Source organism: Orussus abietinus, unplaced genomic scaffold (genome assembly GCF_000612105.2).
Source record: "Orussus abietinus isolate OABI.00-Male unplaced genomic scaffold, Oabi_2.0 scaffold8, whole genome shotgun sequence".
NCBI classification, from domain to species: Eukaryota; Metazoa; Arthropoda; class Insecta; order Hymenoptera; family Orussidae; genus Orussus; species Orussus abietinus.
Genome location: NW_019395997.1, coordinates 925,347 through 951,447, shown reverse-complemented (window position 1 = coordinate 951,447; position 26,101 = coordinate 925,347). Strand labels below are relative to the sequence as shown.

Below are 26,101 nucleotides of genomic sequence, written 5' to 3'. Positions count from 1 at the left end.
CTCGTCATAGTACGGTCGAGTACCGCTCTTCAGGTCGCTGGATTCCCCATGTCTCTCCTCGTCTCCAGGCCGGGGACTCCCGTAGGAGCTGGACTTCGCATACGAGTAAGCTTTGCTCTTCGGGTCCGTCGTCAAGGAGCACTTCTCTACCTTGCCGTTGTTTGTCGGATCTGTGCAGATCATGCACACCATGTTGCCTTTGGAGTACTTCTCGCACTCCTGAGAGGCTGAGGCGACCGAATGAGAAGCCTCTGGCACGAATCCGTCCACCTCGAACCTATAAGGATCCGAATGACCATCAGTCCTTAGGAACTCCGGGACCTCCGAGAAATCCGACGTCGTTCTGCTCTTCAGGTCGGCACTATTCTGTCCAGCTTTTCCGTTGGACCTGCGAAATCTGAAATTCGAAGAGGAGGCTGGGAATTCCCCGTCCTGGATGGGGTTTCCACGGTCGTTCAAGGAACTGTGGATTTTCTTCTCGGGGACGCTTGCGAAGGAGCACTTCTCATACTTCGCATTGCTGATGGGATCCTTGCAGGTTCTGCATATCATATTGTCCTTGGTGTATTTCTCGCATTGCTGGGGGATTTCTTTGTTCTCCTCAGGGATGTAGAAGGAAGCCTCCGACAGGATGGTATCCATATCATAGATGTAGGGCTCGCTGAAGTGGCTGCTACTCGCGTATCCAGGGTACCCGGAGAAGCTACTAATCTCCCTGTTCTCCAGGTGAATGCTGTCCCCTTGGGCCAGGGATTTTGCGAGGGACCTTCGAAATCTGGAGGATGGACTGTCCATGAACCCTTCGCCGTCACCATTTTCATATAAACCACTGGTATCGCTGGAGTCTTCGAGGTGTTCTTCATGGTCAGAGCTCCGGGGACCCTCAGAAGTGCTGGACTGTGAGTACACAAAGGGCTCCTTCTTGGGATCTGGCTCGTAGGTACATTGTTCCAGCTTTCCATTTTTAATCGGGTCGTGACAAATCGTGCACACCATGTTGTTCTTCTGGTACTTCTTACATTTCTGGAGGTTCTCTTTATTCTCCTCGGCCATGTGGTGGGACCCTTCAGAGTGGAAAGAGTCCATGTCGTACGAATATGGCTGGGGAAAATGACCACTGTCCATATACCCCGGGAACTCGGAGAAACTGTTCGTGTTGCTGCTCTCTGAAAATGCATAATCGTGTCCAATAACTTCATCGATGGAACGTCTGGTTCGAGTCAAAGGGTTATTGGATATCCCGTCAACCTGAACCTGTCCAAGGTTTCTGGGATTCCCAGAGGACCTGCTCTGCGAATAAGAGTACGCCTTGTTTTTAGGATCGGTCTCAAAGGAACATTGCTCGTACTTCCCATTCTTAACTGGATCGTTACAAACCGTGCACACCATGTCATTCTTCCGATAGCTCTCACACTTCTGGGGGTTTTCTTTATTCTCTTCAGCGACATAATGAGAGGTGTCCGGGACATAATGAGAAGTGTCCGTCCCATATCCATAGGGCTCGCTAAAGTGTCCAGCACCAGAGTAGCCCAGAGTTTCCGGGAAGCCCACTAGATATTCGCTATCCAGATTCTTCGAGGACCTTCGCAATCTTGGCTTAGGAGGCGATCCGATAAGTTGCTGCAGGTACTTGTTGAAGTGAGGTTGAAACGCGTAAGTACAGTGCTTGAAGGCCTCTCCACTTCGGGGATTCCTGCAGAGGTAGCAAATCGCCGCATCCGAGGAAGAGTGCTTCTCCGTAGACAAGAATTCTGGCACGGAGTCTGCTTCGGTGTTCTCCTCCAGCTTCCTGCAATTCGCCCCTCTTCTTCTGCGGACGAGCTCTTCGTACTTCGCCGATTTGACGTCGACCGGGTACGCAGGAAACGGTGACTTCATCAACTCCTGGAGCCCCGACAACGACGCGGCCATGGGGACAGGAAACTGCGCCGGATGATGACTCGCAGCATCCGGCGCTAATTTGAAATCGGCGCAAAGCGGATTATTCGTCTCGCTCGGATAAGACATGTCGTGAATGCAAGCGATATTCTTACCGATCGATGAAGCGGGGCGATTCGCTTCAACGGGCGTCTGCGATTGCTCTAATTCTGCACTGACGCTTGCCGAAACGATGGCTGACGCAAGGATCAAGTAAACCTGCAAAACCGAGACATTTACTGCATAACAAGCACGTCAGAACGAAGCAAGAGACCGGGGATCCCCGAGGTCCACCTTACATTCCTCATAAGAAACCCGATATTCTAGAATATAACTCATTGGAAACTTCGGTGCCATCCCCTATTTTATATTTTTCCAGGCACCGGTGGATTTGGGGGCCTAGGACGCGAAATATGTGACGAGAAAATCCCGAGGTGAGACAAACCTCGTAGGGCGCCATCTCTGAGGCGGGGGCTCGCTTCCTCCGCGACTCCTCGGACACCGGCAGCAGGGCTTGACGTCGACGTCACTCTTGGTTCCCAGATTCGTTCGCACTCAACTTTCGAAATAACCGCGTCTCTCCTCGGTCAGGCCTTATATCGACTTCCACCCAACCCAGGGCGGTCCCCTCCGTGTCCGCGCCATTGTCCGGGCCCCCTGGGGGGCGGCGCGAGCAAAAGCGAGCGAATCGCTCGACTGGAGAGACTCGGGAAACTCGGTGGAAATTGGCCGGCCGGAGGAGACGTCTCACCCGTGAAAGTCGCCGCGGTCCTTTTCGTCCGAGACGCGGTTACGGCCGGATTCTCGTTTACGTAAGTCGCTCCATTCTTGCGCCGGTTAAGTCCAATGATCCCGAGGCCCATTGCCGGCGAGCTTTTTCCACGGCGCAGGCCCCGAGCCGCAATGTGTGCTCTGCCCCCATGCGTGCTTTCTACTTGGGGAGGCAAGAAACCCTTAATCCTATTAACCGCAATTAGGTCCAGACTCCATTAAGTACGGATAGAAACTCGGGGTCCGCTTACCCCGTGCGTCTAATCTTTGCGACTTCTCCACGAGTATATAATAAAGTCTCCGGTTCGGCTTTCCTGGCTTCCACGCAAAACGGAGTTATTTCACGATGGAACCTGAAAAGACAGTTATGAGGATTGAAATGGTATTCTTTATTTATATCGTATACATTTACCTGTGGAAGTGGTCCTGCTTCTTGTTGGGTTGTGTAGCACAGATTTCGGCATCCCTGGATTTTGGGGGAAACTTCAAGATGGCGTCGCGGCCTTCTCCCACCTGCGGATTTTAAATGGCGCTAATTACTTCTCGGGTGATTCAACGGAGGAAACGAATGTCGCCGGACCTAGTTATGACACGAAGGATTATGTAAGAACCGTAGAATTCGATTTTTCGGGGAAAGGAAAGAGCACAGGCCGTATTCGTGACTTCGGCGGTTCGCCCGAGCAGCGCGATGAGCGGTTTCGCTATTCTTCCAGAACGCGGGGATGAGTAAGCCGGATTGGCTTAATATAAACAATTTATTAAGTAACCCCCCTGAGATCGGCAGAATTATAATTCTCACGTTCTTGCCGAGAGAAGGCAATTCTTAAACCAGACCACAGGGAAGAACTTCGGTTCTTTCTCGCAATCCTTACCTTCACCGCAAAGTATGTTCTGTCCCAGTGCGTACTTTCTACTTTGAATAAAAAGCGGCCAATCTTATTTAATTCAAGCCGCAATTTCGATCTCCGGTGAAAGAATTCGGCCAGAAATCGATTGCGACTTTTTTCCGACTTAGGAACTCGAGTCTGGCGTATTGGACATTATTTTAACTCTCACCGATTTGACACTCGTTCTAGGAATCGAACGTTTCCTGCTGATATAATCGATATGAAATCTTGCTCCATATTACTGGAAAAGATCACGAGTATTCTTCCATTACCATCAAAAGCGAGCAATGTAGAGGACAGACTAGCCCTTCCAGAAATTCGTTGCGCCGCCCTTGGGGGCAAAAAACGGTGAAAGCTAACGTACGAAACCAGAGGGCAGCACAGGATGCGATCGCACGATCCTGCCCGTGAGCAACCTCCCAACTCATCTCTGTTGGAAATGTTTCTTTTTTTTCAATTTGAAAACCGCAGGCGTGTCGCTTATATGCAGGGACGCCTCAGCGCGTGTTAAACAAAGATGGCGGCGTTCGATTCTCGCGTGGATGAGTTGATTACATATTTTAAGTCGCATAATAAAATAAGGGAGCAACAAAGCCACTCGGCAAAGGTTCACAGTGTAGGATGGAATTGCGACGGGAAGTTATTGGCTTCTGGATCGTTCGATAAATGCGTTTGTATCTTTTCACTCGGATCCGACCGCTTGGTAAGCCTAACCTATATGCTACTCCATTTACCGGTAACTTTTTGTTATTTCAAAAATAGTTAATAAATTCCCGTTCTGTACGTCTGGTAGATTAAGATTATTAGTTAATCTGCGAATTGTTCATAGAAACAGGAAACTACCTTTCGGGGTCATGGCGGTAGCGTGGATCAACTTTGCTGGCATGCTTCGCATCCAGACTTGTTATCGACAGCAAGTGGCGATAAGACAGTTCGAATATGGGATACCAGAAGTCAGAAATGCACAGCAAATATTAGTACCAGAGGCGAGAATATTAATATATCGTGGTCTCCAGATGGTACCACTATCGCCGTTGGCAATAAAGAAGATCTGGTAACTTTCATCGATGCTAGGGTGATGAAAATTCGTGCCGAGGAGCAATTCAACTTCGAAGTGAACGAGATCTCATGGAATAAGGATTCGGATACATTTTACCTAACCAATGGACAGGGTTGCGTTCACATTCTCAGCTATCCTGACCTGGAGCTTCTTCACGTGATAAAGGCACATCCTGGAACTTGTATTTGTATCGAATTCGATCCCACGGGTCGGTTTTTTGCGACAGGCTCAGCAGATGCATTGGTTTCTTTGTGGGACGCGGATGAATTATGTTGTTTAAGAACGTTCTCGCGGCTCGAGTGGCCTGTCAGGACAATATCATTTTCGTACGATGGGCAGTTACTGGCTGCTGCCTCGGAAGATCTCGTTATCGACATCGGTGAAGTGCAAACAGGGGAGAAGGTTGCGGATATACCTGTCGAGGCTGCTACATTTACAGTGGCTTGGCATCCAAAGCAATACTTGCTTGCATACGCATGTGACGATAAAGATACCTACGACAGGAAAAGAGATGCCGGTAGTTTAAAAGTGTTCGGATTTGCCAACGACTAAGATAAGCATTAATTTTAGACTATACACATAAGCGTTGTATCTTTGATATTCAAAGCTATGAGATGAAAATATACTTTTTGGTACCCAAAATCAAACGACTTGACTCTTAAATGAATCGAAAGGCTGCATGCATCTTATAGGCAAGATTCGTTTCTTTATTACAATAGGTTGATCTTGTACAAATTAATTATAGCCTTACAGTTATAACAAGTCAAGTGGCTCGTTCCCCAAGGGAACGTACTGTATTATCATCGATATGTATACTATTATCCAGGGCTAGTTCTTTACATTCCGATAAGTTTAAATAACCGAGAAAGTATAAAAGTGGAGTAACAGGCGTCACCTTCACGCGGCTTTCTTCCTACATAATTCGATTGATCCTGCACACGTATATAATACACCTCGACCTGTTATATCAAATCTAAAGAAAAATTCCGTTTCTCCAAGTTCAAGTGAAAACGATTAAGACTCTTTTTGAGTACATTCCGTAGAAAAGCCTTATAACTGAAATCTATGTAGGAAAAAAAAAAAGGTAACCGTCAATTGTCATCGCGCATTCGATCGGCGGGTAAAAGAAATCCATCTGGAAAAGTGAAAGTACCAGGAGTCTGTAAAAGCTTGTTCCGACTTTTTGAAAAGATTTCCGGATCCCAGTCTCCAAGATCTCGACTGAACGAATCGCGACTTAATCCTAAGGACGCCAATTTCTTGGGGCCGGCCTCGTAAAGAAATCCAGGGAACTCGGGCTACCGGCGCGGCCTTTTAACTTGATACAATTCATTAAATTAACTGTACAGTGTCCCTCGTCTTACTTCATTCTAATATAGAATAAATAATCCAGGTTCAATCGTATCGAGCCGAAGAATCGGCCGCGCCGAGGCTCGAGCTCTCGAGGCGCGGTTCCGTAGATTTACACGCGGCCCGATGCACATACAAAGGTGCGACCCGGTTCGCCGGCGACGTCTTATCTTCCTCTTTTGTTCAAACTTTTCTTTTTTTCTTTTCGTACGCCCCCTATATCGACAGAACGATTTATCGAGTCGATTAATCCGCAGAACGAGCCGCACCCGATATAGGGCTAGGCTGCGCCTTCGTGTTCAGCTCTCGGAAGACCCGAGGTAAATGGCCGCCAATTGCACTTGTGCATCGCCCCATATCACGGAGAACCGAGCCCCGTTGAAAAGAGGAACTTAAAAATCTTAATTTTAATAGCTGCTCGCACATCTCCCCGTGTACCCTGCAAACCGTTCGTCGTGAATCGAGGCACTCCAGGGCGCCTCGAAAGGAATATAACCTCTCCGGGGCCCGAGATACCAGGGGAAGGCCACCTGGACGAGAATTTGTGATAATTCACTCGTTAGCGATCAAGTTATTCACCAGCTGAAGACGAAAGCGTGGCCCTTCCACGGGATAAGACGGAAGTGGCCGAGGAAGGACTCGGCCGTTCCATGTACATATTTTATACATATAATTAATCATCCACTCATGCCCAAGAGGAAATTCCTGGAAACGGCCAGGAATTTAACGTCCCTGTCCTCCAATCAGTTGACAATCCCAAAGAATTTATTTTCCACGGTGCGCGCAATTTCCCCGTAACAATTAAACGCTGACGTAGTTTGGTTATCTTTCAATTATCGTAGGTCGATTATGCACCGTAAAGAAAAAAAATCGTAGAAAAATATTCGGTAATCAAGTGTTAACTTTTAAGTCATTTTTACAGGCGTGGCTTGTCTCTAATAATCATTAACGCGGGGAATGTAAATTGCATAGGTATTTTCGATTTTCTTATTTCTTTCGAGGTTAGGGACGCCTAGGTCGATTCCAGGAATCTTGCGTCCTTGGACGTTGCACTCGCTCTTTGTGGCGAATCTTTTCACCTTTATGCCGACCCCACGAGCGTAAAAAATCACCCTGTTTCACGGTTACCGCCCTAATGGTCAACTAGTCTATGGTCGCGAGCAAGGTGGCCGGGGGACGTCCTTCGCGAAACAGGAACATAAAACGCGATTCCCCGGGAGAAGTCTTCTCAGTTTTAGCTGCCGCGAGGAAGTCACTCGGAAAGTGTCGGCCATTTTCCCTAGTCGACTCTTCGGGGCGAGAGGTCTCGTGCTCTCTTACGAGGTACGGCCTTAATCCCGAAAGATATACCGTATATGTATATATATATATATATATATTTATATGTACGTAGAAATGCATTGCTTCCCTATGGCATCGAGAATCGACGGCTCTACCGACGAGGAACAAGTTCTCTGGGTCCTACGTGTCCCCAAATCAGGACACAGGACCAAAAAACGAATCAACGACCGGATGGCACTCTCGCCCCCCGGGTGGAATGCCCCGAGACCGCCCCCACCGGGTCCGGGGTATACATCTCGCATATTTACATATTCATGGGGAAGATCTATGGGGAAATCCACCCGGGAGAGAAAAAAAAATGGCGTGCAGTAGAGGACGCGGAAACCCCCCTCGATTCTCTGTTTTGTAAAAAAAAAAGTCGGGCATGTCGGCTCGGTTTACCTCGATCACTTGGTAAGCCACTAAAGCCGTGGTTTTAGCAAACTCTCGGTGGAAACGGTCGTGTCTCGTGTCGATCGGATCACCGTCTTGGTATATTACAGTTTACACCGAGGGTTTAATTAAACAACGCCTTTAGCGCGCGGATAGCGTTATCGGCGTAAACCGGGCCGACCGATCAGTGGTCGTGGATCGTCGATATAAACGTTATTATCATCACAGTAAAATATATTCCGATATATCTCGTCGACCCTGGATCCCTCCGACGACCAGAAGACGCGAAGAGAGACGCGGAAACGTTAGTCCCTAGACTCGGCCGAGGTTAAGTCGCCATTTTGGCCCTGTAACCAAAATAAATGATGAAGACGGACCACGCGACCACGTGGACTCGCCTCAGGAATGGAAATACAGTCGCGGTATACATTACTCTTAAACGACATTAACGTCATCGATAAATAAGTCATTGGTCTATCGGCGCGCGACCCAGCTCGCAGGGTCCTGGACACCGTCACCGTCCACGAGGTACACCCTGAAGAGGACTTCGCCCAGTCTGGGTGACGCGAGCGGAGGTACCGAGAAGGTTCGCCCTCGGCTCCTTGAATTCCGTTCTCGCTTATCTCTAAGAAAAAAAAAAAAAAACGAACTATATACAGATCCGCGACAGTCTCGACGAGGGGTGCTGATCGAGGAGGAGAGGAAGAGACGTCAATTTTTCAGCCCCCTCTCAACTTCTCAACGGTACGAAACCCGTATATACATAACCGCCGCGAGATAAAAGTCTCGCCGCGAGTCATGGCGTTCGTCACACGGAGGTCTGCGTGATGCCTCCGGTCTTGAGCCATGCCCTGGCGGTGCCCTTCCTCTCGGTGACCTCGTACTCCGAGTCCTCGATCTCGCAGAGGTTCGCCGAGAGGTCGCTGTTGCTGGTCCCGCCCCCCAGGAGGGAGTTCCTCTCCTCGAGGGTGGTGATGACCGAGCCGACGTCGTCGGCGTCGTCGCCCTTGCGGTGGCACCGGTTGTTGCGCCGCGCGCTCGGGAAACCGTAAGGCACTACGTCGTCGTCATCGTCTTCGGGGTCGGACTCGAGGCCGCCCAGCCGACCGTTCAGCGGGTTCGCCTCGTTCTCCGTGTCCGTGTGGATGTTGTAATGCGGTAGATAGGAATTAGGGTGCCTCAGGTAGCTGTCCGAGTCCCTGTACTTGTATTCCGCCTCGCCCCCGCTGTCGAGGGGGTTCAGCCGCTGCGTTTCCGCGATGCGGTACGGCTCGGAGAACTCGGTGCCGCACTCGGAGTCCCCCACGTACTCGGACTCCTGGTCCTCGTTCAGGGTCTCGATGTCCCTCGTTGGGTCCACAGGACCGTGTACTATGTACAGGTCATAAGTTCAGGTCGGTTAATAATTACTATAGCTTGGTTTATCACTTGGTACGCGTATTAAAATGCGTCGTTTTATTAAACTGACGGTATAAACGATGGTGCACCAAGGTGAGACGATACGCACTTTTCCAGTGCACCGTACCAAGACGATACACGATCGTTTACCCTGATGGTTAGATTAATCCACGCCTTTGGTACGCGTACCAAGTGATCGGGGTAAACTAACAGGGACCATGAAGAGGACCACTCACGAGGCGGCAGCTGATGGGCGTTTGACTCGTTGCTCTCGTTGCTGTGGAAGCTGGACGAGTCGGGGACCTCGCTTCCTGGGACCTCGGTGATGTTCGGCAGGGGATTCTGGCTAGGTCGCACCCAGTCTGAGCAATCCCAGTGGTAACCTGAAAACGTTGCAGACAAGAACTGTACTCGGAGTAGGCCCGCGCTGCGACGGATACGACACCTCGATGGCCAGACGGGGGGATGAGAGCGAAAAGACAGAAGAAAAAAAAAATATACCAGGGGAGGATGAAGAACCGGACCTGGTCTTCGCCATTTTCGACCTCTGTCTGGTGATAGGACGAGACAAAGAATTCAGAGGTTGCATGGAAGCCCGGATTGTATGGCGGCGCTTGATACTCTGATACTCTCTGAGAGACTGGGAGAAAAGCCTGGAGTGACGATAAGAGAGAAAGAGAGAGATTACATGGTTAACAATCCATGGTGTTGGACAAAGACACCCATGTAGAGTATGGGCGGTATAGCGAGTAAGACGAAGATCGCGTGCAGTTCGATGTTTAAACATTGAGAGAGACGGAGACGCGACCGCAGCGCCGCCAATGGAGGGGCTGACGTACCATTCGACGGGCATCAAGCGCCCTTAGTTTTTCAGGGCTTCCATGGGGATTTTCGAATTCTTTGGACGTGGGGAGAATGCCCAGGAGAGACTTACCGCCGACGATGCGAGGGTCGTCCTCGATGGAAGAGAGAGAAGCGACCGACGTGCCACCGGGATGAGGTCCCCGCCGCGAGTTTAGAATTAGACCTCCAGTGGTCAGTTCAGGTACCACTGGACTCGCTCGTTTCAGGTCTGTCAATGACCGAATGTCACAAACCACACACTCGCACACGCATTCGGGGTCGACGGGGGTGGAGAACACCCGGGGTACATATCTCAGTTTTCATGCTAAAATACGTCTTGTAGTCGTTTAACGATTTCATATCAATAACGTCTATGAATGTTCAAAATGAGGTCTAATGGCGATTAGTGACGAGGAAAATTGATCCTGGTCTTGATGTTCACTTGCAGAAAGTGCAAAAAATGAAGACCAAGATCAGCGTTGAACCTTGAAGAGGCGCACCCAGGGTGTTCACCAGTCCAGGCGATGAGCCATCGCGAGACTCACCGTTCTTGATCTTTGCAGCATCCGTGATGAAGCTGGCCAGCTGCATCTGCTCCTGCCAGGTCGGCTTGTGGAGGCTGTCCGAGTCGCTCCCTGGGGCATTGCCACTCACCGGGTTGGACAAGGTCAAGGATGGAGGAGGGACCGGGGTAGAGCGGTTCAGGTTCCTCAGGTAGTCCGGAGGGAAGTTCTCCAGTTCGTCTCCGGCGCTCCCATAGCTCCGCAGGGTGTCCAGGTTGTTCAAGGCCACGGCCGTGGAATAGGCGCTGCTGGGCTCGTTGTTGGAGCTCGGGGTGTAGGAGGCAGGACGTGGTGGACATTGAGGGGGTTCTCGCTGAAAAGAGGAGGTGACACACCTTGAAGACGCACACACCATTCCAAAGCAGCCAGAAAGTGGCTTTCAACGTCACTCTACTTGCAGATGCAACTTGGTAGACGGAGGGTCCTACCTGGATGACCTCGAGGTTGCTCAATTTCGAGTTCCGCTTGAACTCGTGCTCGTGCGTCCTCGCTGAGTTCAGGACGATCTGCTTCCTGGTCTCGTTGTTGATGTTGTCGGCCCTCGCCCGGGTGCGCTTCGTGCGTATCCTGCGGTAGGCCACGAAGACGACCACCAGGAAGACGTTCACCAGCACCGCCACTCCGACCCACAGGAGTTGGTCCCAGGTGATGTCGAAGTGCGGCGTGGAGACGATCGCGGTGGACGACCTGGCGGGTTGACCGCAGTTGGCCCCGGTTGCAGTTGCAGGGCAGATACAACGGTAGCTCCCCACCTCGTTGATGCAGGTGCCACCGTTCATGCAAGGCGAGGTCTCGCACTCGTCGAGGTCGACCTCACACCGCTCCCCGGTGAAGCCTCTACACCTTGAAGATAGGGCACACGATATTAATTTCCCAATCCCTTCAGGATACTCTTTAAGATGTGGTAACACATGTATTACGCTAATATACTCATTCGGCGCGAATGTCCAGTTTTATCGTTCAAACTACGAATAATGGTGATTACCTGCAGATCGGTCCATCGTCACCCTCCTCGCAGACTCCACCATGAGCGCAGGGGTTGGGTGTGCAGTACCTGCCGAACTCGCAGCGCTTTCCACTGAGGCTAGGTCCAACGCAATCACAGGTGTAGTCCCCAGCCCCGCCAGGTACCATCTTGCATCTGCCCCCGTATAGACAGGGTGCGGACGCGCAGGGGTCGGTGTCCAGCTCGCAGGTGAGACCCGTGAACCTACCCTGGCATTGGCACTCGTACCCGTTGGGTTCTCTTTCCGAGCAAGTACCACCGTTCAGGCAAGGCTGAGACCCGCAGGCACCTGTCGGCACCAGGACGACCCCAGGGTCGCAGCTGAACTCCACGTTGGCGAACAGTTTCAAGAAAGCCACACTCCCTGCTCCGCTCTTGAGCAGGGGAACAGGTACTCCAGCTATCCTAACGTCGTCCATGCAGCCGACGAAGCCGCGTTGGACGTCCTCGAAGCCGAGGATCGAGGCATGCTGTCTGACGTCTGCGCCCAGGTACAGGTCATCGGCCTGCAGGTTGAGGACCTCGTTGACTCCAGGTGCGGAACCATGGGCCACGTGCTTCCCGTCGACGGTCAACCTGGCGCTGTTGCCTTCTCTTTCTAGCTGGAGCTCGTGCCACTGGCCGTCGCTGATGTAGACGCTGCTCACCCTGACCAGGCCCTCCCCACTACCCAGGTCGAACCTGTACTGCGCCACTCCGTTCACCACCTCCAGGACATTGTAGTCGACTTTTCCCGAAGCGAACATCAGACTCCCGGTGGGCTGGACGGTCCTCGCCCTGAGGGAGAGGCTCACGCGGTCCTCGACGGTCTGGCGCACCAGGCTCTTGTCGATCCTGTATCTGGCGTAGCTCTTCCCTCCGAAGGAGATCGGGTTCCTAGGGAAGTAGCAGGACTTGTCGTGGCACTTGGAGTTGTCTATTTCGCAGGTCTGACCCCCGAAGCCCTCGGGGCACTGGCAGGAGTACCCCTGCTGGGAGGAATCCGGGACGCAGATCTTGAAGAGGGGGCACGGCTGACGGGCGCACTCGTTCACCACGATCTCGCAATGGTTCCCGGCGTAGCCCTCCTTACAGGAACATTCTAACCTATGGTGGTGCCGAGGGGCGACGAAACTGGTCACGTCCGTCGCGATCGGCGAAATCCTGGCCGGGTCCAGGACCACCCTGTCGTGGCAGTCGCCGTAGACGCAGTGCCCCTTGCTGCACTTGAACCTGACTATCTCCTCGACGACGAGCTTGGTCGATTCCTCCAGCTCCTCCACCCTCTGGTTCAGCGACTCCCTGATGCTCTCCGAGGCGAAATAGTTCTCCGAGAGAGTCGTCATCCCTACCTGGGACTTCCTCACCGCGAACAACACGTCCAGATCGTTGTGCACCGCCTGCCTCGTCGCCCGGGACTTTATCAGGTTCGCCTCGTCCGTCGAGGACTGCACGCTTATTATCACCACGTCCTTCAAACGGCAGTTCATCGCGTTCCTGACCGTCCTTACGAATCCTTTTCTGTGACTCAGGATGAAGTCTTCGGGGCTGACCTCCCGGAAACGCACGATCACCGAGCTCTCCAGCATCTTCTGGGTCACCAGGTCGATGTTCACCTTCACCGTGGCGAAGGACTCGAATTTCCCGTCCGATACGCTCACGTTCACCCGGTACTCCCCCACGTCCAGGCGGGGGAGGGCCACCAGGGTACCGTCTAGCTTGTCCACCTGGAAGAGGTCCGTGTTCGGCATCGGGGAAGAGGGGACTAGCTTGTACGTCAGGGTGTCGTACTGGTCCTGGTCGGATGCGTGCACTCGACCTATTATCCCCCCAGGATACTCGTCCAGGTAGGAGTTGATCGTCACCTCCAAGGGGGTGATCGTTGGGGGGTATTGAGACTCCTCGATGATCTTCACCACGATGTGCGCGTCCGAGTACAAGGGTGGCGTTCCGTTGTCGAACACCCGGATGTGCAGGAGGTACTTGTCTCGGACCCGGTTGCTGAACTTCGTAGCCGTCCTCAGGGTCCCGTCTTGCTCTATCCTGAATGCGTCGCCCTCGTTTCCCGATCGGAAGTCGAAGGTGTATGGCTCTGCGTTCGGGGGACCATCCGCGTCGGTCACGGAGAACTGGAGAACTATGTAACCCAGAGGCTTGTCTTCCTGGACCACCGCTGTGTAATTTAATTGAGAGAATAGCGGAGGATTGTCGTTCGCGTCGATGATGTCGATGCTGACCATGGCGAAGCTCGACAAAGTCGGGATCCCGCTGTCCCTCGCGTGCACCTCCAGCATGTAGCTCGCCACCTGGAAGAAGAACCCCAATGTTCACTTCCTGAGCCTCTGATTTTATTTCAGTACCTGGGGAGCGATACCGACCGACTCTCGATCCAGAGGAGCTGCAACCATGATCTGACCAGTCCTTTCGTCAATGGTGAATTGCTTCTGCCTGTCGCCGCGCTCTATCCTGTAGGAGACGTTTCCGTTTTCTTCGCTGTCCAGGTCGGTAGCGAATACCTGAAGAGGGGGTTAATTGTCAAGGTAAGGTAGAAATAAATTATTTTCTTATAGGAAATCTTGCGAAGAGGTTTGAAGATCAAATGTCAAGACCATTTCCAAGGACTCACCGCGATGACTCTCTCCCCGACCTTGGCGTCCTCCCTGACGGAGGCCCTGTAGGATGCCTCGCTAAAAATCGGCGCATTGTCATTGCAATCCGTCACCGTGATGTTCACCGTGGCATGGTTCGTCAACGCAGGTGTGCCTCCATCAATGGCCTGAATGGTCAAGAAGTAGTCCCGGGCTCGTTCAAAGTCCAGCTGCTCCGCAATGGCGATGACCCCCGAGATCTCGTCGATCTGGAACTTTTTGTGCTCGTTCCCGCCGACGATGGAGTAGTACACGTCGGCGTTTACGCCGGTGTCCTTGGAGGTGGCGAGCACCCTGGCGACTTCGGTGCCCACGGCGTCGATCTCCGGAATGCGGGAGAAGTAGAACTTCGAGGTGAACTCGGGGGGGTTGTCGTTGATGTCCTGGACGATGACGAGGAGGTTGGCGGTGCCGAAGAGCCGAGGCGTCCCCTGGTCGACGGCCTGGACGGTCAGGTTGTAGGAGGCCGTGGTCTCCCGGTCCAGCGGCTTCGCCAGGGTGACGATGCCACTGTCTGGTGCCATTAGGAAGTGCCCCCCAGCTGAGTCGACGAACTCGTACCTGACCTTGCGGTTGATGCCGATGTCGTCGTCGGTGGCGTGGACCTTGGTCACCAGGGTGCCGACTTCTACGTCCTCTAACAGAGCGGCGGTGTAGTTCCTGGTGGTGAATCTGGGGGCATTGTCGTTGAGGTCCGACACGAGGATCTCCAATTGGGAGGAGCACTCCCAACTGGGCTTGTCGCGGTCCTGGACGTGGGCCGTCAGGATGTACCTGGCCCTGCTCTCGCGGTCCAGCTGACCCACCGTCTTCAGCACCCCTGTATTCTGGTCCAGCGAGAAGTGGTCGTTGTTGTCCCCCGTCAGGTAGAACCGCAGTTTCGCGTTGGGTTCGTCGTCGTGATCGGTCGCGAGAACAGTAGTTACATACGTCCCAGGGTGGGAACCCTCGGACAAAACCTCCCTGTACCTGTATTTCAAGCAGTAAGGAGGATTGTCGTTCGCGTCCAGCACCCTGACGTTCACCTTGGTGTCGAACACAAATTTCCCGTCGGTGCCCACCACATCCAAGTCGTACTCGTCCCGGGTTTCTCTGTCCAGAGCCTTGGCGACGTACACCTCCCCGGTGGACCGTATCTGGAACTGCGACCTGGGGTCTCCGGAGGTCACGTAGAACTCCACCGGGGTCTCCACATCGTCCTCGTCCTCCGTCTTCAGCTTCACCACCACCGTTCCTGGCAGGGCGTCCTCGCTCACGGTGACTTCGTACTGGTCCGACGCGAACCTGGGGGAGTTGTCGTTGTAGTCCTTCAGCTTCACCTGGACGTAGGTCCTGGTGAAGTGCTTGGGGCTCCCGTTGTCGGTCGCGACCACCTGGAACTTGTACTCTGCGCGCTTCTCCTTGTCCAGCTGGACCAGGGTGGACACCCACCCTGTGTACGCGTCCACGGTGAAGACGTTGGCTAGTTCCCCCACGTCGGGGCCGAAAGAGTAGCGCACTTCCCCGTTGCTTGCCAAATCTTCGTCGTAGGCGACGACCTTAAGGATCGAAGTGCCCTCTTCGACGTTCTCTGCGAGGTTTATCGTGTAGGGGTTGCTCTCGAATTTTGGAGCGTGGTCGTTCTCGTCCAGGACGTGCAGGGAGATCTCGGCCAGGGCGGTCAAGGGTGGGCTGGAGTCCGTCTCCGCCAGGACGCCGATCAGGTGGCTGTCCTTGAGCTCTCGGTCCAGAGGTTTCGCCAGAGTGATCTGACCCTGGGGGTCGACCCTGAAGTATGGGGAGTCCATGTCTCCGGACACTATGCGGTAGGTCACGGTCGCGTTTGTCACCGTCCTCAGCTTCGTTATCGGCGTCCCTACTGGGGAAGCCTCCGAGTAGAAGAATTTGTCCTCCTTCCTCTCGAAGAGCGGGGGGATGTCTTCAGGGCCCATTATGTACACGCTCAAGGGCACGTCGGCGTGGTGCGACGTGGACCCTTTGTCCGACGCCCTGATGAACAGCTGGAACTGCTGGTTCTCTGTAACATTAAAAAACCCATTGATTATGTCACCTACCTTAATCACTTCATCTTCTTCAAGAGTGCATTCTCATGCAAAAGTCCCTTACCCCAGGGTCTAGCGCTCTTCTTCAAGAAGAGAGCCCCCGAGTCCTTGTTGATGCCGAAGAGCTCCCTGGCCTCGGAGCTCTGCGGCTCATAAATGGAGTACTCCACCCTGGCCGCATCCCCATCGTCAGGGTCCAAAGCCTTAACCTTGAGGAACGGCACATTCAGGCTGGAGTTGCCCTGAATCGTCGCCTTGTACTCCCTGAGGAGGAACTCCGGGGAATTGTCGTTCTCATCCCCGACCTTGACACGGACTATGACGAACCCCGACCTCCCTCCACCATCGGTGGCCATGATGGGGACTTCATAGAGCTTCCTTTCCTCCCGGTCGAGTCTCTTCCTGGTGACGATCTCCCCGGTAACGCGATTGACGTCGAACACGTCCCTCATGTAATCCGAGGGGATGGAGTAGATGACGGAGCCGAACTCCCCGAAGTCATCGTCATTCGCGACCACCACGCCGACCAATCTCCCAGGAAGCTGGTTCTCCAGCACCGTCATCTCCGTCTGCGGGTTTGGGAACTTGGGATTGTGAAGGTTCGCCGGCAGGATCTCGATCTTCACCCTGGTGAAGCTGGTGTACACCCCGTCCGTAACGGACACGTTCAACAAGCTCATCTTCTGCTCGCCGAAGTTCTGCATGTTGATCAGGGTCACCACCCCGCTGGAGGGGTCCACGTTGTAGGTCTGCTGCTCGTTGCCCCCGACGATGCTGTAGGTCAGCTTCTCGTCCACCAGGTCGGGATCGCTGGCAGAGACGACTGTCACGAACTGACCCCGCTCTGCGTGCTCCGAGAGGAAACACGAGTAGGAGGGCTGCTCGAATTTTGGGGGGTTGTCGTTCATGTCCACGACGGTCACCCAGACATGCGCTGTCGAGGTCAGACTCGGGACCCCCTTATCACTCGCTATCACCGTCAGATGGTGCACGTCTCGCGTCTCGTGGTCTAGGGACCTCTTCAGAAAAATCACCCCTTCTTCAGGGTCCACGTGGAAGAGCTCGGCGCTGCCCTGGGTGTCGTTCTCCAGGGAGTATCGCACCTCCTGGTTGATCCCTGAAATGGTAACCTGGTTTTTATCCGCTCTCTGACATCGCCTTTCGTTAATGGTACCTTGATGAGTCCTGGGAATAATGTCATATTATTTTGCAGACACTTTAGAGAGTGCCGGTAATGACGCGATATTTCCTGGGCACTTTGAAGAGCACCTTGATTAAAATGGGATATTAATTTCAAAGATTACCGGTGTCGTTATCTCTGGAGCTGAGCTTCAGCACGGAGGTGCCAAAGGGTGCCGCCTCGGAGACGGAGATGTTGTAAGAGTCCTGGGTGAATTCCGGGGGGCAGTCGTTGACGTCCAGGACGAGGATGCTCACGAGGACCTCGGCGAAGACCCCGGAGACGCTGTCGGTGGCCCTGACCGTCAGCTCGTATTGCTTCTTCTGCTCATAATCCAGCTCATCCACCACAGAGATTACACCTGATTCGTATATGGAAGACACTGGTTGTAGACCCGAAAGCTCTGTTCGCCATTTTCGCCCGGTGGTCCTCTCTTCAAGGTAAACTTCCGCCCGCAAAAATCACCCGGAAGGGCAACTTTTCACCCCTTTCCTTATATCTATTTTAATATCTTTATCCTGTGATTTTCACGTAAGAATCTTCCTTCTTTAAGGGAGAACCACCGACAAGATGGCGGCGGCGGAAAAGGCGGAGGCGCTAACGCTAGGAGATCCAAATGCGGAGCTAGGCGATGCGCCCAATGCACATCAGCGTCGCGATTCCCGGATGACATTTACAATCGGGAGAGAAACAATCTAGAAACTAAATATTTCAAAAAGTCAAGTATATGAAAAAGCATGCGCAAATACTTAGGGCCAATATTCGGTGCTTCACTTAGATAAAAATTTATTTATATTATCACGAATCCATGTTTGTCATAATAAAAGTACCTTCCGTTATGTAGAGCCTGTAATGTTTCTTTTTTATACTGGAATAATTTTCAGAACCATTGGAAAGGTGGACAATCGATTATTAATTGTTTCACTTAGTTCCAGAGTGTTTCTCTCCGTGCACCCCCGCGCATAAGAGTGATCGGTGTGTGATCGATTGGATCGTGATCGTGATCGCGATCGATCGCCAGAGTGCAGGGGAAGAGATAGCGAGAGAGAGAGGGGGATGTCGACAAGCGGTGATTCCTCGACTCGGTCTCGGCTCCGTTTCGAATCGAAACTCCTCCCAAGAGCGTTCCCTTCTAGGCAGTGTTTCCAGAGTGGAGTGCTTCAGATGGAATCGTGCAGAATGGACTATTGTTCCAGCGAGAATGGTTCCCCGGCGCGGTTTAAATTGGAGCACTAAAAGGCACGCCGAAGTCGTGGACGAGCCGGGTGGTCGGCGGACCTCGAAGAGGACCTCGCAAAACGGGCCGAGCTTCCATTCGCGGCATTAATTCGGACTAGGAATTATTATCCATACTCTCCCCCTCTCCAGCGATTAAAGTCAATCGACGACGCCATTTTCCGATTTTACCCGGAACGCCGGAATTTCCGCGCAATTTCTACGCTCGAATCGCCCCGGGATTTCCGCTAGGAAAAATTCACCCGTCAACATTAATACCGCTTAAACTAGATTTTATCCTGAGATTGTCAACAAAAATGATGAAAAAAAAAATTCCTCAACGCCACTTTTCCATTTTTCCTGCATCGAAGATTTTCATGCAATTCCTCCGGGCGATTTAAATAGGAAAAAATCGACCCACCGAAAATTAATAACGACTCTGATAGAGCTTAAACGTCGGATGCGATAATCGCCGGGCGATTTTCACGGTGCGGCGAAAACGTTGATAATTCCATTGGGGGGAGGAAAATTCACAGGGCAGCTCCCGATTACGCGTTTTCCGCGTCCGGCATTCCGCGGCGCGAATGGAAATTACGCGCAGCGCGCGAGAGAGGGAGGGTGTTTCTTTTTTTTGGTCGGCGTTGATAATTAAAATTGAAAAAAAAAGAAAAACGAAGAAGGGGGTTGACGAAAAGGGGAACGAGAGAAAAAAGCGGGGGGAGAAGAAAAGGGGGGTACTCCGGTCGCGTCGGGCACCCGCGACTTTATCAACGCGTCGCTTTTATCATCGGTGGGTGGCGGTGGGTGGCAATGTGGGTGACGTTGTGGGTGGGTGTTAGAGCGAGAATTTGCGTGTGGGTTAACCGAAGCGTGAACACGCGTGACATGCGGCGCGCAACCGGCCTTGCGTGAGCGTAAGAGAAATTGTGCAACAAGACCCAGGTGAAAAAAATGAGAGAAAGAGAGAGAAAGACCGAATGTAAGAGGCGGGTGCGGAAGGGAGACGGAGAATCGGGACCTGCGAGAGAAGGAGAGAGCGAAAAAGGAACGAGAAAAACAGAGAGCTATTGCGAAACAAGCCCCAGAAATAATTATTATTAATTGCCGGGCGAGACGAATCTCCCCCCTGCAAAACTCTTTCCACATCTACAGGGCGCTACAAAATTCCTGGTCGTGACTTATACATCACGGTGATAACAAAAAAACGAGCTGAAAAGTCCTATAGAATTTATTTCCATCGTGGATAATTCCCCTGGAATAATTCATTGGAAAATGGGGCTCGCTTTCAATCGACCCGCCTGGCTCGTTGTTAATTAATTAATGATTACGGGGAAACTATGCACCGTGGAAAAAAATATGTTAAAGGACTTTTAGACTGTCTTTATCATGGGGATCGGGAGAGGGTAGGCCTTGGTCGTGGATCTTGAGGCGCCCTGGAGATATTCCTATTTCTTTGGATTTTAATTTCTGCTCATATCTTCATACTTTCAATTTGACAAGTCTCTCTCTGTCTCTCTCCATCTCTCCACGTATCTCCCTCCGTCTCGACTCGTGCAGATTCAGCGATGCAGCTACGAGAGGGAGGACAAAAGATAGCGACATGGCAGGCCGATGCAGCATTTTTTTTTATGTGTTTATACTCACAAGGACCATTGTTACTCTCGGGGGCTGCGAAACAGGTAGATACAACAAAACTTTAATACTAGTATCAACCAAGCATTCTTCAGGGTCAGGGTGGGAAGGGGAGGGATATAACGAGGAAGTGCAACGGCGAATTGGGTATCTCGGCGTTATTGGCTCCACTTTCGGCACCCCCCCTCCTTCCCTCTCGTTTTTAATTGTTAATTAATTCCTTGTTACTCGTTTTAGAGAGAGCTGAGAAGGCGGGCTCGAGGGGCACCCAATTTGCCCGAGTTCCACTTTGCCTTGCGGATCGCGACGCTTTTAAGAGGAGCAAGGAGGGACGGAGAGAGAAAGTGAGAAAAGAGGCTATCTCCGAAACTCGAATCTGGGATACCCACTTAGGCCCGGATTAAGGGGTTGCTCTGGTTAACACCTGGGGGGTCGTCATCGGGCCGACCTCGCCCAGGTTCCTGTTAATGCATTCCAGGTGAGAAGCCACGCCACGGGAGATTAATTCCACCGGGCAACTGCGTTTACTGCGTTTACCGCATTTGCTGCGTTTACCGCATTTACTGCGTTTGCCGCATTTACTGCATTTACCGAATTTACCGCGCCGTCGATGCGTTTACTGCGTTAACTGCATTTACTGCATTTTCACTCGTAGGTTTTTGTAAAAAAGCTCGCCCTCTTCAGGGCGAAACAACTTGCAGAGGATGGGAATGAGATTCAATCGACCTAAGACTCCATAAAAAATTCATTGAACCGAAGGAATATTTTATAATTAAAAACATATTCAACTCAAATATACTCCAAAGAAATTTTCTCGGCATCCTCTGCAGGATATTCTTCGGGAACGTAGGTGACATGCGGACTCACCGGTGTTGAAGTCCAGGGCGAATTCCTCGAAGTCGTTGCCCTTGCTGATGCTGTAGATTAGTTTGCGGTTTAATGGCGACTCTGCGTGGATGGAAAGAGCCAGAGGAGACTGGATTTCGATGTTCTCCAGGACGGTGTCCGTGTAGAATTGCTTGTCGAAGACTGGCATGGATCGGTCGATGACTTTCACGTTGACGGGCACCTCGACGGAGCAGGGCGTTATTCCTGGGGAGAATGGAGGTTGGTAGGTGCTCTCCAGGGTTGAAAACGATTTTAAATTCAGGAATAGGAACCTCCGTCATAGGCTGCAATCGTCAGCTGGTACTCCCGGTTGTGGCCCTCCAGGTTCTGCTTCAGAGAGATCTCCCCGGTTTTCCGGCACACCTTAAAGAGCTCCCCGTGTCCCTTCTTCAGCTCGTACCTGACCTCCCCGTTGTCACCGCTGTCCATGTCCACGGCGTGGACCTGGGGAAAAAGGAAGGAAATAAAATGAATTAGAAAATCAAGCTAGACCTTTTTTGATTTTCCAGGAGATGGGACTCACCTTGGTGATGACGTCGCCCTTGTGCGCGTCCACCGAGACCACCGCATAATACGGCAGGTTAACGAACATGGGGCAGTTGTCGTTGATGTCAAGGACAGTGACATTGACAATTGCATGCGCGACTCTTGGCTTGTCCCTATCAGGCATCTGGCTCTTGGCCTCGACGATGAGCTCATAATTATCCCTGCTCTCCCGGTCGAACCTGACCCCGGTAGTCCTGATGGCCCCCGAGGTGGGACCAATGGCGAACATCTCCGTGGGGTTCAGCACCTTGAAGGCCACGTGCTCGTTCAGGGCACTCCCCAGGACATTGACGACGACCACGGTGACGACCTTAGTGGAGTTCTCCAGGATGGCGCCCTCGTAGACGCTCTTCTGGAAGACCAGTCCGGAGTTCTCCGACCTCTCCACCTGAACGAAGGCCTGGGCGACGCTGGAGAACTTCCCATCGGACACCCTGACATGCAAAAGGTGGCTCTTCCTCAGCCTCTCGGGCTCGTTCACCGTGATCACCCCGGATTCCTGGTCTATGGCGAAGACCTTCGCGTCGTTGCCGTCCACGATGTCGTACTTTAGGGGCTGCTGTTGCTGAGGACTGTCCAGGTCTGTCGCGGATACCCTCAATACCGCCACGTCCTTGTACGTCGGCAACAGCAGGGTGGCGTTGTACCTCGTCTGCAGGAACCTGGGAGCGCAGTCGTTCACGTCGGTCACGGCGATGACGACCTTAGCGGTGGTTTCGGACGAGAGCTTCGGCCTGCCCAGGTCGGACACCTTCACGTGGAACGCGAACTCCGACAGGGTCTCGTGGTCCAGGACCATCACCGTCCTGATGGCTCCGGTGCTCGAGTCCACGTGGAAATACTTCCTGGGCAGGTCCTCGACGATGTCGTAGTTCAGTAGAGCGTTTAGCTCGGAATCTGCATCCTCGGCCTTGATGACGAGGGGAGTGCTGCCGTTCGCCAGGACCAAGGAACCCACTTCTGCAGCTTCGCTGATCTCTCCACTGTACACGGCCTGTAAAGATAAATCGCCAGATAAAGACCAGCTTTTTTTTTTTTTAAAGGAAATAAATAAAATTCAGTCTATTCCTACCTGCAGGAATCTGGGAGGATTGTCATTCCTATCCAAGACATGAACGATGACATTGCAGACAGCAGTAGCCCCGGCCATGTTGGTGGCAGCAACGGTCAGGTTGTAGAACTTGGTCCTCTCGTAATCCACCAGGTTCTTCGTGGTGATAACGCCAGTGCTGGGATTAACAAAGAAGGTATCATCCCTGTTCCCTTTCCTAATCTCAAACTGAAGGGACGAGGTGCTCCTGGCTTCGACGTGCTTAACATAAGCTCCGATTCTCTGGTTCTCGTAGATCTCTGCGGCGAGTTCCTTCCGGAGGAAACGAGGTGGGGCGTTATCAGCCATGGTGACCATGACGTGGACAGGGATGGTGGTGGCGAGAGCCGGGGAGCCATGGTCCACGGCCTTGACCAGGAGGATGTACTCCGAGGCCACCCCTAAGTCTAGCTCTCTGGCCACCCTGACCAGTCCCAGGTCAGGGTCGATTCCGAAGACGTTCCCCACGTTTCCGGAGGTGATGGCGTAGGTCAGACGGGCGTTCTCTCCCCGGTCCCGGTCGATCGCGCACACCTGGACCACGGCTGTTCCCACAGGAGAGGTCTCGAATACCTTCCCTTGCACCAGCTCGCTGGTGAACTCCGGAGCATGGTCGTTGTGGTCGTGGACGTTGACGATGACCCTGGCGTAGTTCCTCTTCGCAGGGGTACCCTGGTCCCTCACCATAACCGTCAGAACGTGCCGCTCCATGGTCTCCCGGTCGAGGGCGCCGTTCAGGGACACCGCTCCTGTCACCGAGTCCACGTGGAAGATCCCTAAGGATGCTTGACTCTGCGCTGCGTGGAGGCTGTAGAAAACTCGCTTGTCCTCGTCCAGCTCGGTCGCGTGGAGCTGCAGGATCCGTTCCCCCTTTTCCACGCTCTCGGACACGTCGACCTGGTAAGTCTGCTGCGTGAACTCCGGCCGGTGGTCGTTGATGTCGATCACCGTCACCAGGAGCTGGGTGTACGAGGTGTGCACCAGGTCGCTGGCAGAGATCGTCAGGTTGTAGAGACTCTGGGTCTCCCAGTCGAGCCTTCTCGCCAAGAGGACGTTCCCGTTGTCGCGGCCGATGAAAAACTCGTTCTTCTCGTCGCCGGCTGGAAATTTGGAGATCTTCCATTAGCATCTTCTACGTTAGGGTTATTACGATTATTTCTAATTTTTCTAATTTTTCTAATTTAATTCCCAAGGTCTCTTTGTAGCTCACCGACGATGTCGTACCACAGGGGGTCCCCGTCCTCGTCCGAGGCCTGCACCAGTGCCACCAGGAAGCCGACTTCGTCGCTTTCCGTCACCTCTGCACTTTGATTCGGACTTCGGAAGACCGGAGGGTGCTCGGATTCCTTCGGCGCCTCCACCACCTCCACGGACACCCTGGTCTGGTGGCTCCTCTGGGGCTGGCCTCCATCGGCTGCGCGGATCTGCAAGGTGGAGTAGTACATAGAATCGGTCGACAGGTATTACAGGAATACGATGGGTAGGTTCAGGGAAATATTTTAATGTAATGCCCGGTACCATCATCTCGTATTCCTGGCCGGCCTCGAAGCCCCTCTGCGCGGTGACCATCCCTGTGTCAGGATGGATCTTGAACTTCCCCTTTCCACGTCCACCCTTGATGCTGTACTGGATCTTCCCGTTGACGCCGATGTCCTTGTCGTAAGCCAGGACCTGTTGCGAAATCCCCGTATCAGTTTCGAGCCGACGGAGGAGGTCCCCGGATGTTATCAGTTAGTGGTTGCACGACATCCACTGAGTACCTTCTTCGTGACGATTATTGGCTGATTATTTTTTTAGTACCTCTCAGGACCATGAGTTACCATTTAGTGGGTGTTTCGCGATTCTCCTGGGTCATACTTCCCGAAGGAACACCGCAGCATCCCTCTGACATGAGAATTCTCTCAGAAGAGACAAGCAAAACCGGCCTTGGTCTCTTAATCTTGCAAACAGCGCAAGATCAAGATTCATGGGTCAACCGATCACCCGAAAACATCAAATTCCAAAAATCCCGGAGAAAAGGGAAAACGGTCGAAAAAAAATTAGGAAAATCTCTACAGCATCCCTGGACCACCCCAGATCCCGATTTCGGGCCAAGGGGCCCATAAATTCCAAATCGTCCTGGACCTCCAGATATTAATTCTTCCTACATCAGTATCAGTCACTTCTAAGCGGTCGCATCATTCTCAACGATCCATGCATCACAGATAAAGGTGCAACGTATGCATTTCCTGGGTGTGGGGGTCGTAGGTAAGTCCCTTCGAAAACCAAAAGGCAGCGGATCCCTTCCCCGACCAATTCATGATAAAATTTCGAGAAAACTCCTTCAGGGTAAAACCGCCCCCTCTACGTTAATTCCCGACACGTTTGATCCCTAGGGATGAAAATCGCCAGCTAATTTCCACCCCCTCGTCCACGCGCGACTCCACTCGAGAAAGGGAGAGAAAGCAAACCCCTCCCCCAAAACATACGAAAAAAAAAAAAAAAAAAAATGGAACTGAAATCCGTGCAAATCCCAGCATATTAATTAACCCGGGAAACGCTCTTAATTTCCCGGGCGATATTAATTATGACATTTTCCCGAGAAGGAAACGAGAGGCGACCCGATTGGCCGCCTTTGATCTCGCCGCGAGTTCGCGAGTGTCGCGGGGTTTTTCGCGGGGGGTCGTGGGGGGGTTAGGGGGGGCTCGTTAATCAGAGGGTGAAGCATTCGCAGGCAGTCTCTCGTGATACGACCACAGGCAGCATTCGACACGCACGAGGAAGCGCTCTTTTGCCGGGAAAAGTGCGAAAGTATAGAGACAAAGACAAGAGTGGGAGGCAAAGGGGGTGAGGGTGTCAAAGAAAGGGACGAGGGGTGCTGGGTCTACAAGCTGCGTGATAAAAGAGGATGCTCGGGGGCAAGGGTGCGGAGTTTTTGATAACGTGGTGATAAGGGCCGGTACATCGATTGGCATACACACGTATATAATTTAATCTCACATATATGGAGGAAGGCTAAAGTACGGGGATGCATCGATTAATACTTGGACTACTTGGTATGTGTTAATGTGGATTAATTGTACGTCATATCAAGGCACATTGATTACGATTATTGGTTGATTATTGATCAGGGGTACAGACAGGCAGTCGCGAGATAAAGGACGAGTTGATAAGGGCGTGCAAGGTGTATACATGTATGTTTGTACGGGGAAAAAAAAAGTGCTCATTGAACCGATTAAGTATTTCGTTAATTTGAAGAATCACGGTTTGACTAAAAATCGAATATTAACTGGACGCGACGTTTCCTCGAAATTGTTATTTGAGATTAATCGTTATCGTTTTAATTGGAAATATATTTCTTTGGTACTGTAGAAAGAGATATTTGTTGCTTTGA

The 26,101-nt window shown here is 52.3% G+C and overlaps 2 protein-coding genes across 7 annotated transcripts in view; one reads left to right on the top strand and one right to left on the bottom strand.

Moving 5' to 3' along the window:
* The first annotated feature begins 4,012 nt into the window (after positions 1 to 4,012).
* LOC105699320 (THO complex subunit 3) lies at positions 4,013 to 5,277 on the top strand. The gene is made up of 2 exons (XM_012424193.1): positions 4,013 to 4,278; positions 4,405 to 5,277. The coding sequence occupies exons 1-2, from the start codon at positions 4,093 to 4,095 to the stop codon at positions 5,185 to 5,187; spliced, it is 969 nt and encodes a 322-aa protein (XP_012279616.1). The 5' UTR covers positions 4,013 to 4,092; the 3' UTR covers positions 5,188 to 5,277.
* A 44-nt stretch (positions 5,278 to 5,321) lies between these two features.
* The window catches only part of LOC105699470 (fat-like cadherin-related tumor suppressor homolog), a 100,850-nt gene continuing 80,070 nt past the window's right edge, over positions 5,322 to 26,101 (bottom strand). For 2 of the 6 annotated variants that reach the window (XM_012424483.1, XM_023434141.1), the window contains 17 exons: positions 24,247 to 24,399; positions 23,939 to 24,152; positions 22,711 to 23,828; positions 21,616 to 22,632; positions 21,365 to 21,536; positions 21,072 to 21,296; positions 20,217 to 20,240; positions 17,482 to 17,718; positions 16,242 to 17,294; positions 14,114 to 16,152; positions 13,866 to 14,003; positions 11,488 to 13,793; positions 10,931 to 11,345; positions 10,485 to 10,815; positions 10,031 to 10,168; positions 9,333 to 9,479; positions 5,322 to 9,069 (listed from right to left, as the gene is read on the bottom strand). In XM_012424483.1, coding sequence (XP_012279906.1) covers positions 8,507 to 9,069; positions 9,333 to 9,479; positions 10,031 to 10,168; positions 10,485 to 10,815; positions 10,931 to 11,345; positions 11,488 to 13,793; positions 13,866 to 14,003; positions 14,114 to 16,152; positions 16,242 to 17,294; positions 17,482 to 17,718; positions 20,217 to 20,240; positions 21,072 to 21,296; positions 21,365 to 21,536; positions 21,616 to 22,632; positions 22,711 to 23,828; positions 23,939 to 24,152; positions 24,247 to 24,399 — 10,290 coding nt within the window. In that variant the 3' untranslated portion in view covers positions 5,322 to 8,506. The remainder of the gene's footprint in view (positions 9,070 to 9,332; positions 9,480 to 10,030; positions 10,169 to 10,484; positions 10,816 to 10,930; positions 11,346 to 11,487; positions 13,794 to 13,865; positions 14,004 to 14,113; positions 16,153 to 16,241; positions 17,295 to 17,481; positions 17,719 to 20,216; positions 20,241 to 21,071; positions 21,297 to 21,364; positions 21,537 to 21,615; positions 22,633 to 22,710; positions 23,829 to 23,938; positions 24,153 to 24,246; positions 24,400 to 26,101) is intronic. The other 4 variants (XM_023434140.1, XM_023434143.1, XM_023434139.1 and 1 more) reach the window with 3 other exon arrangements.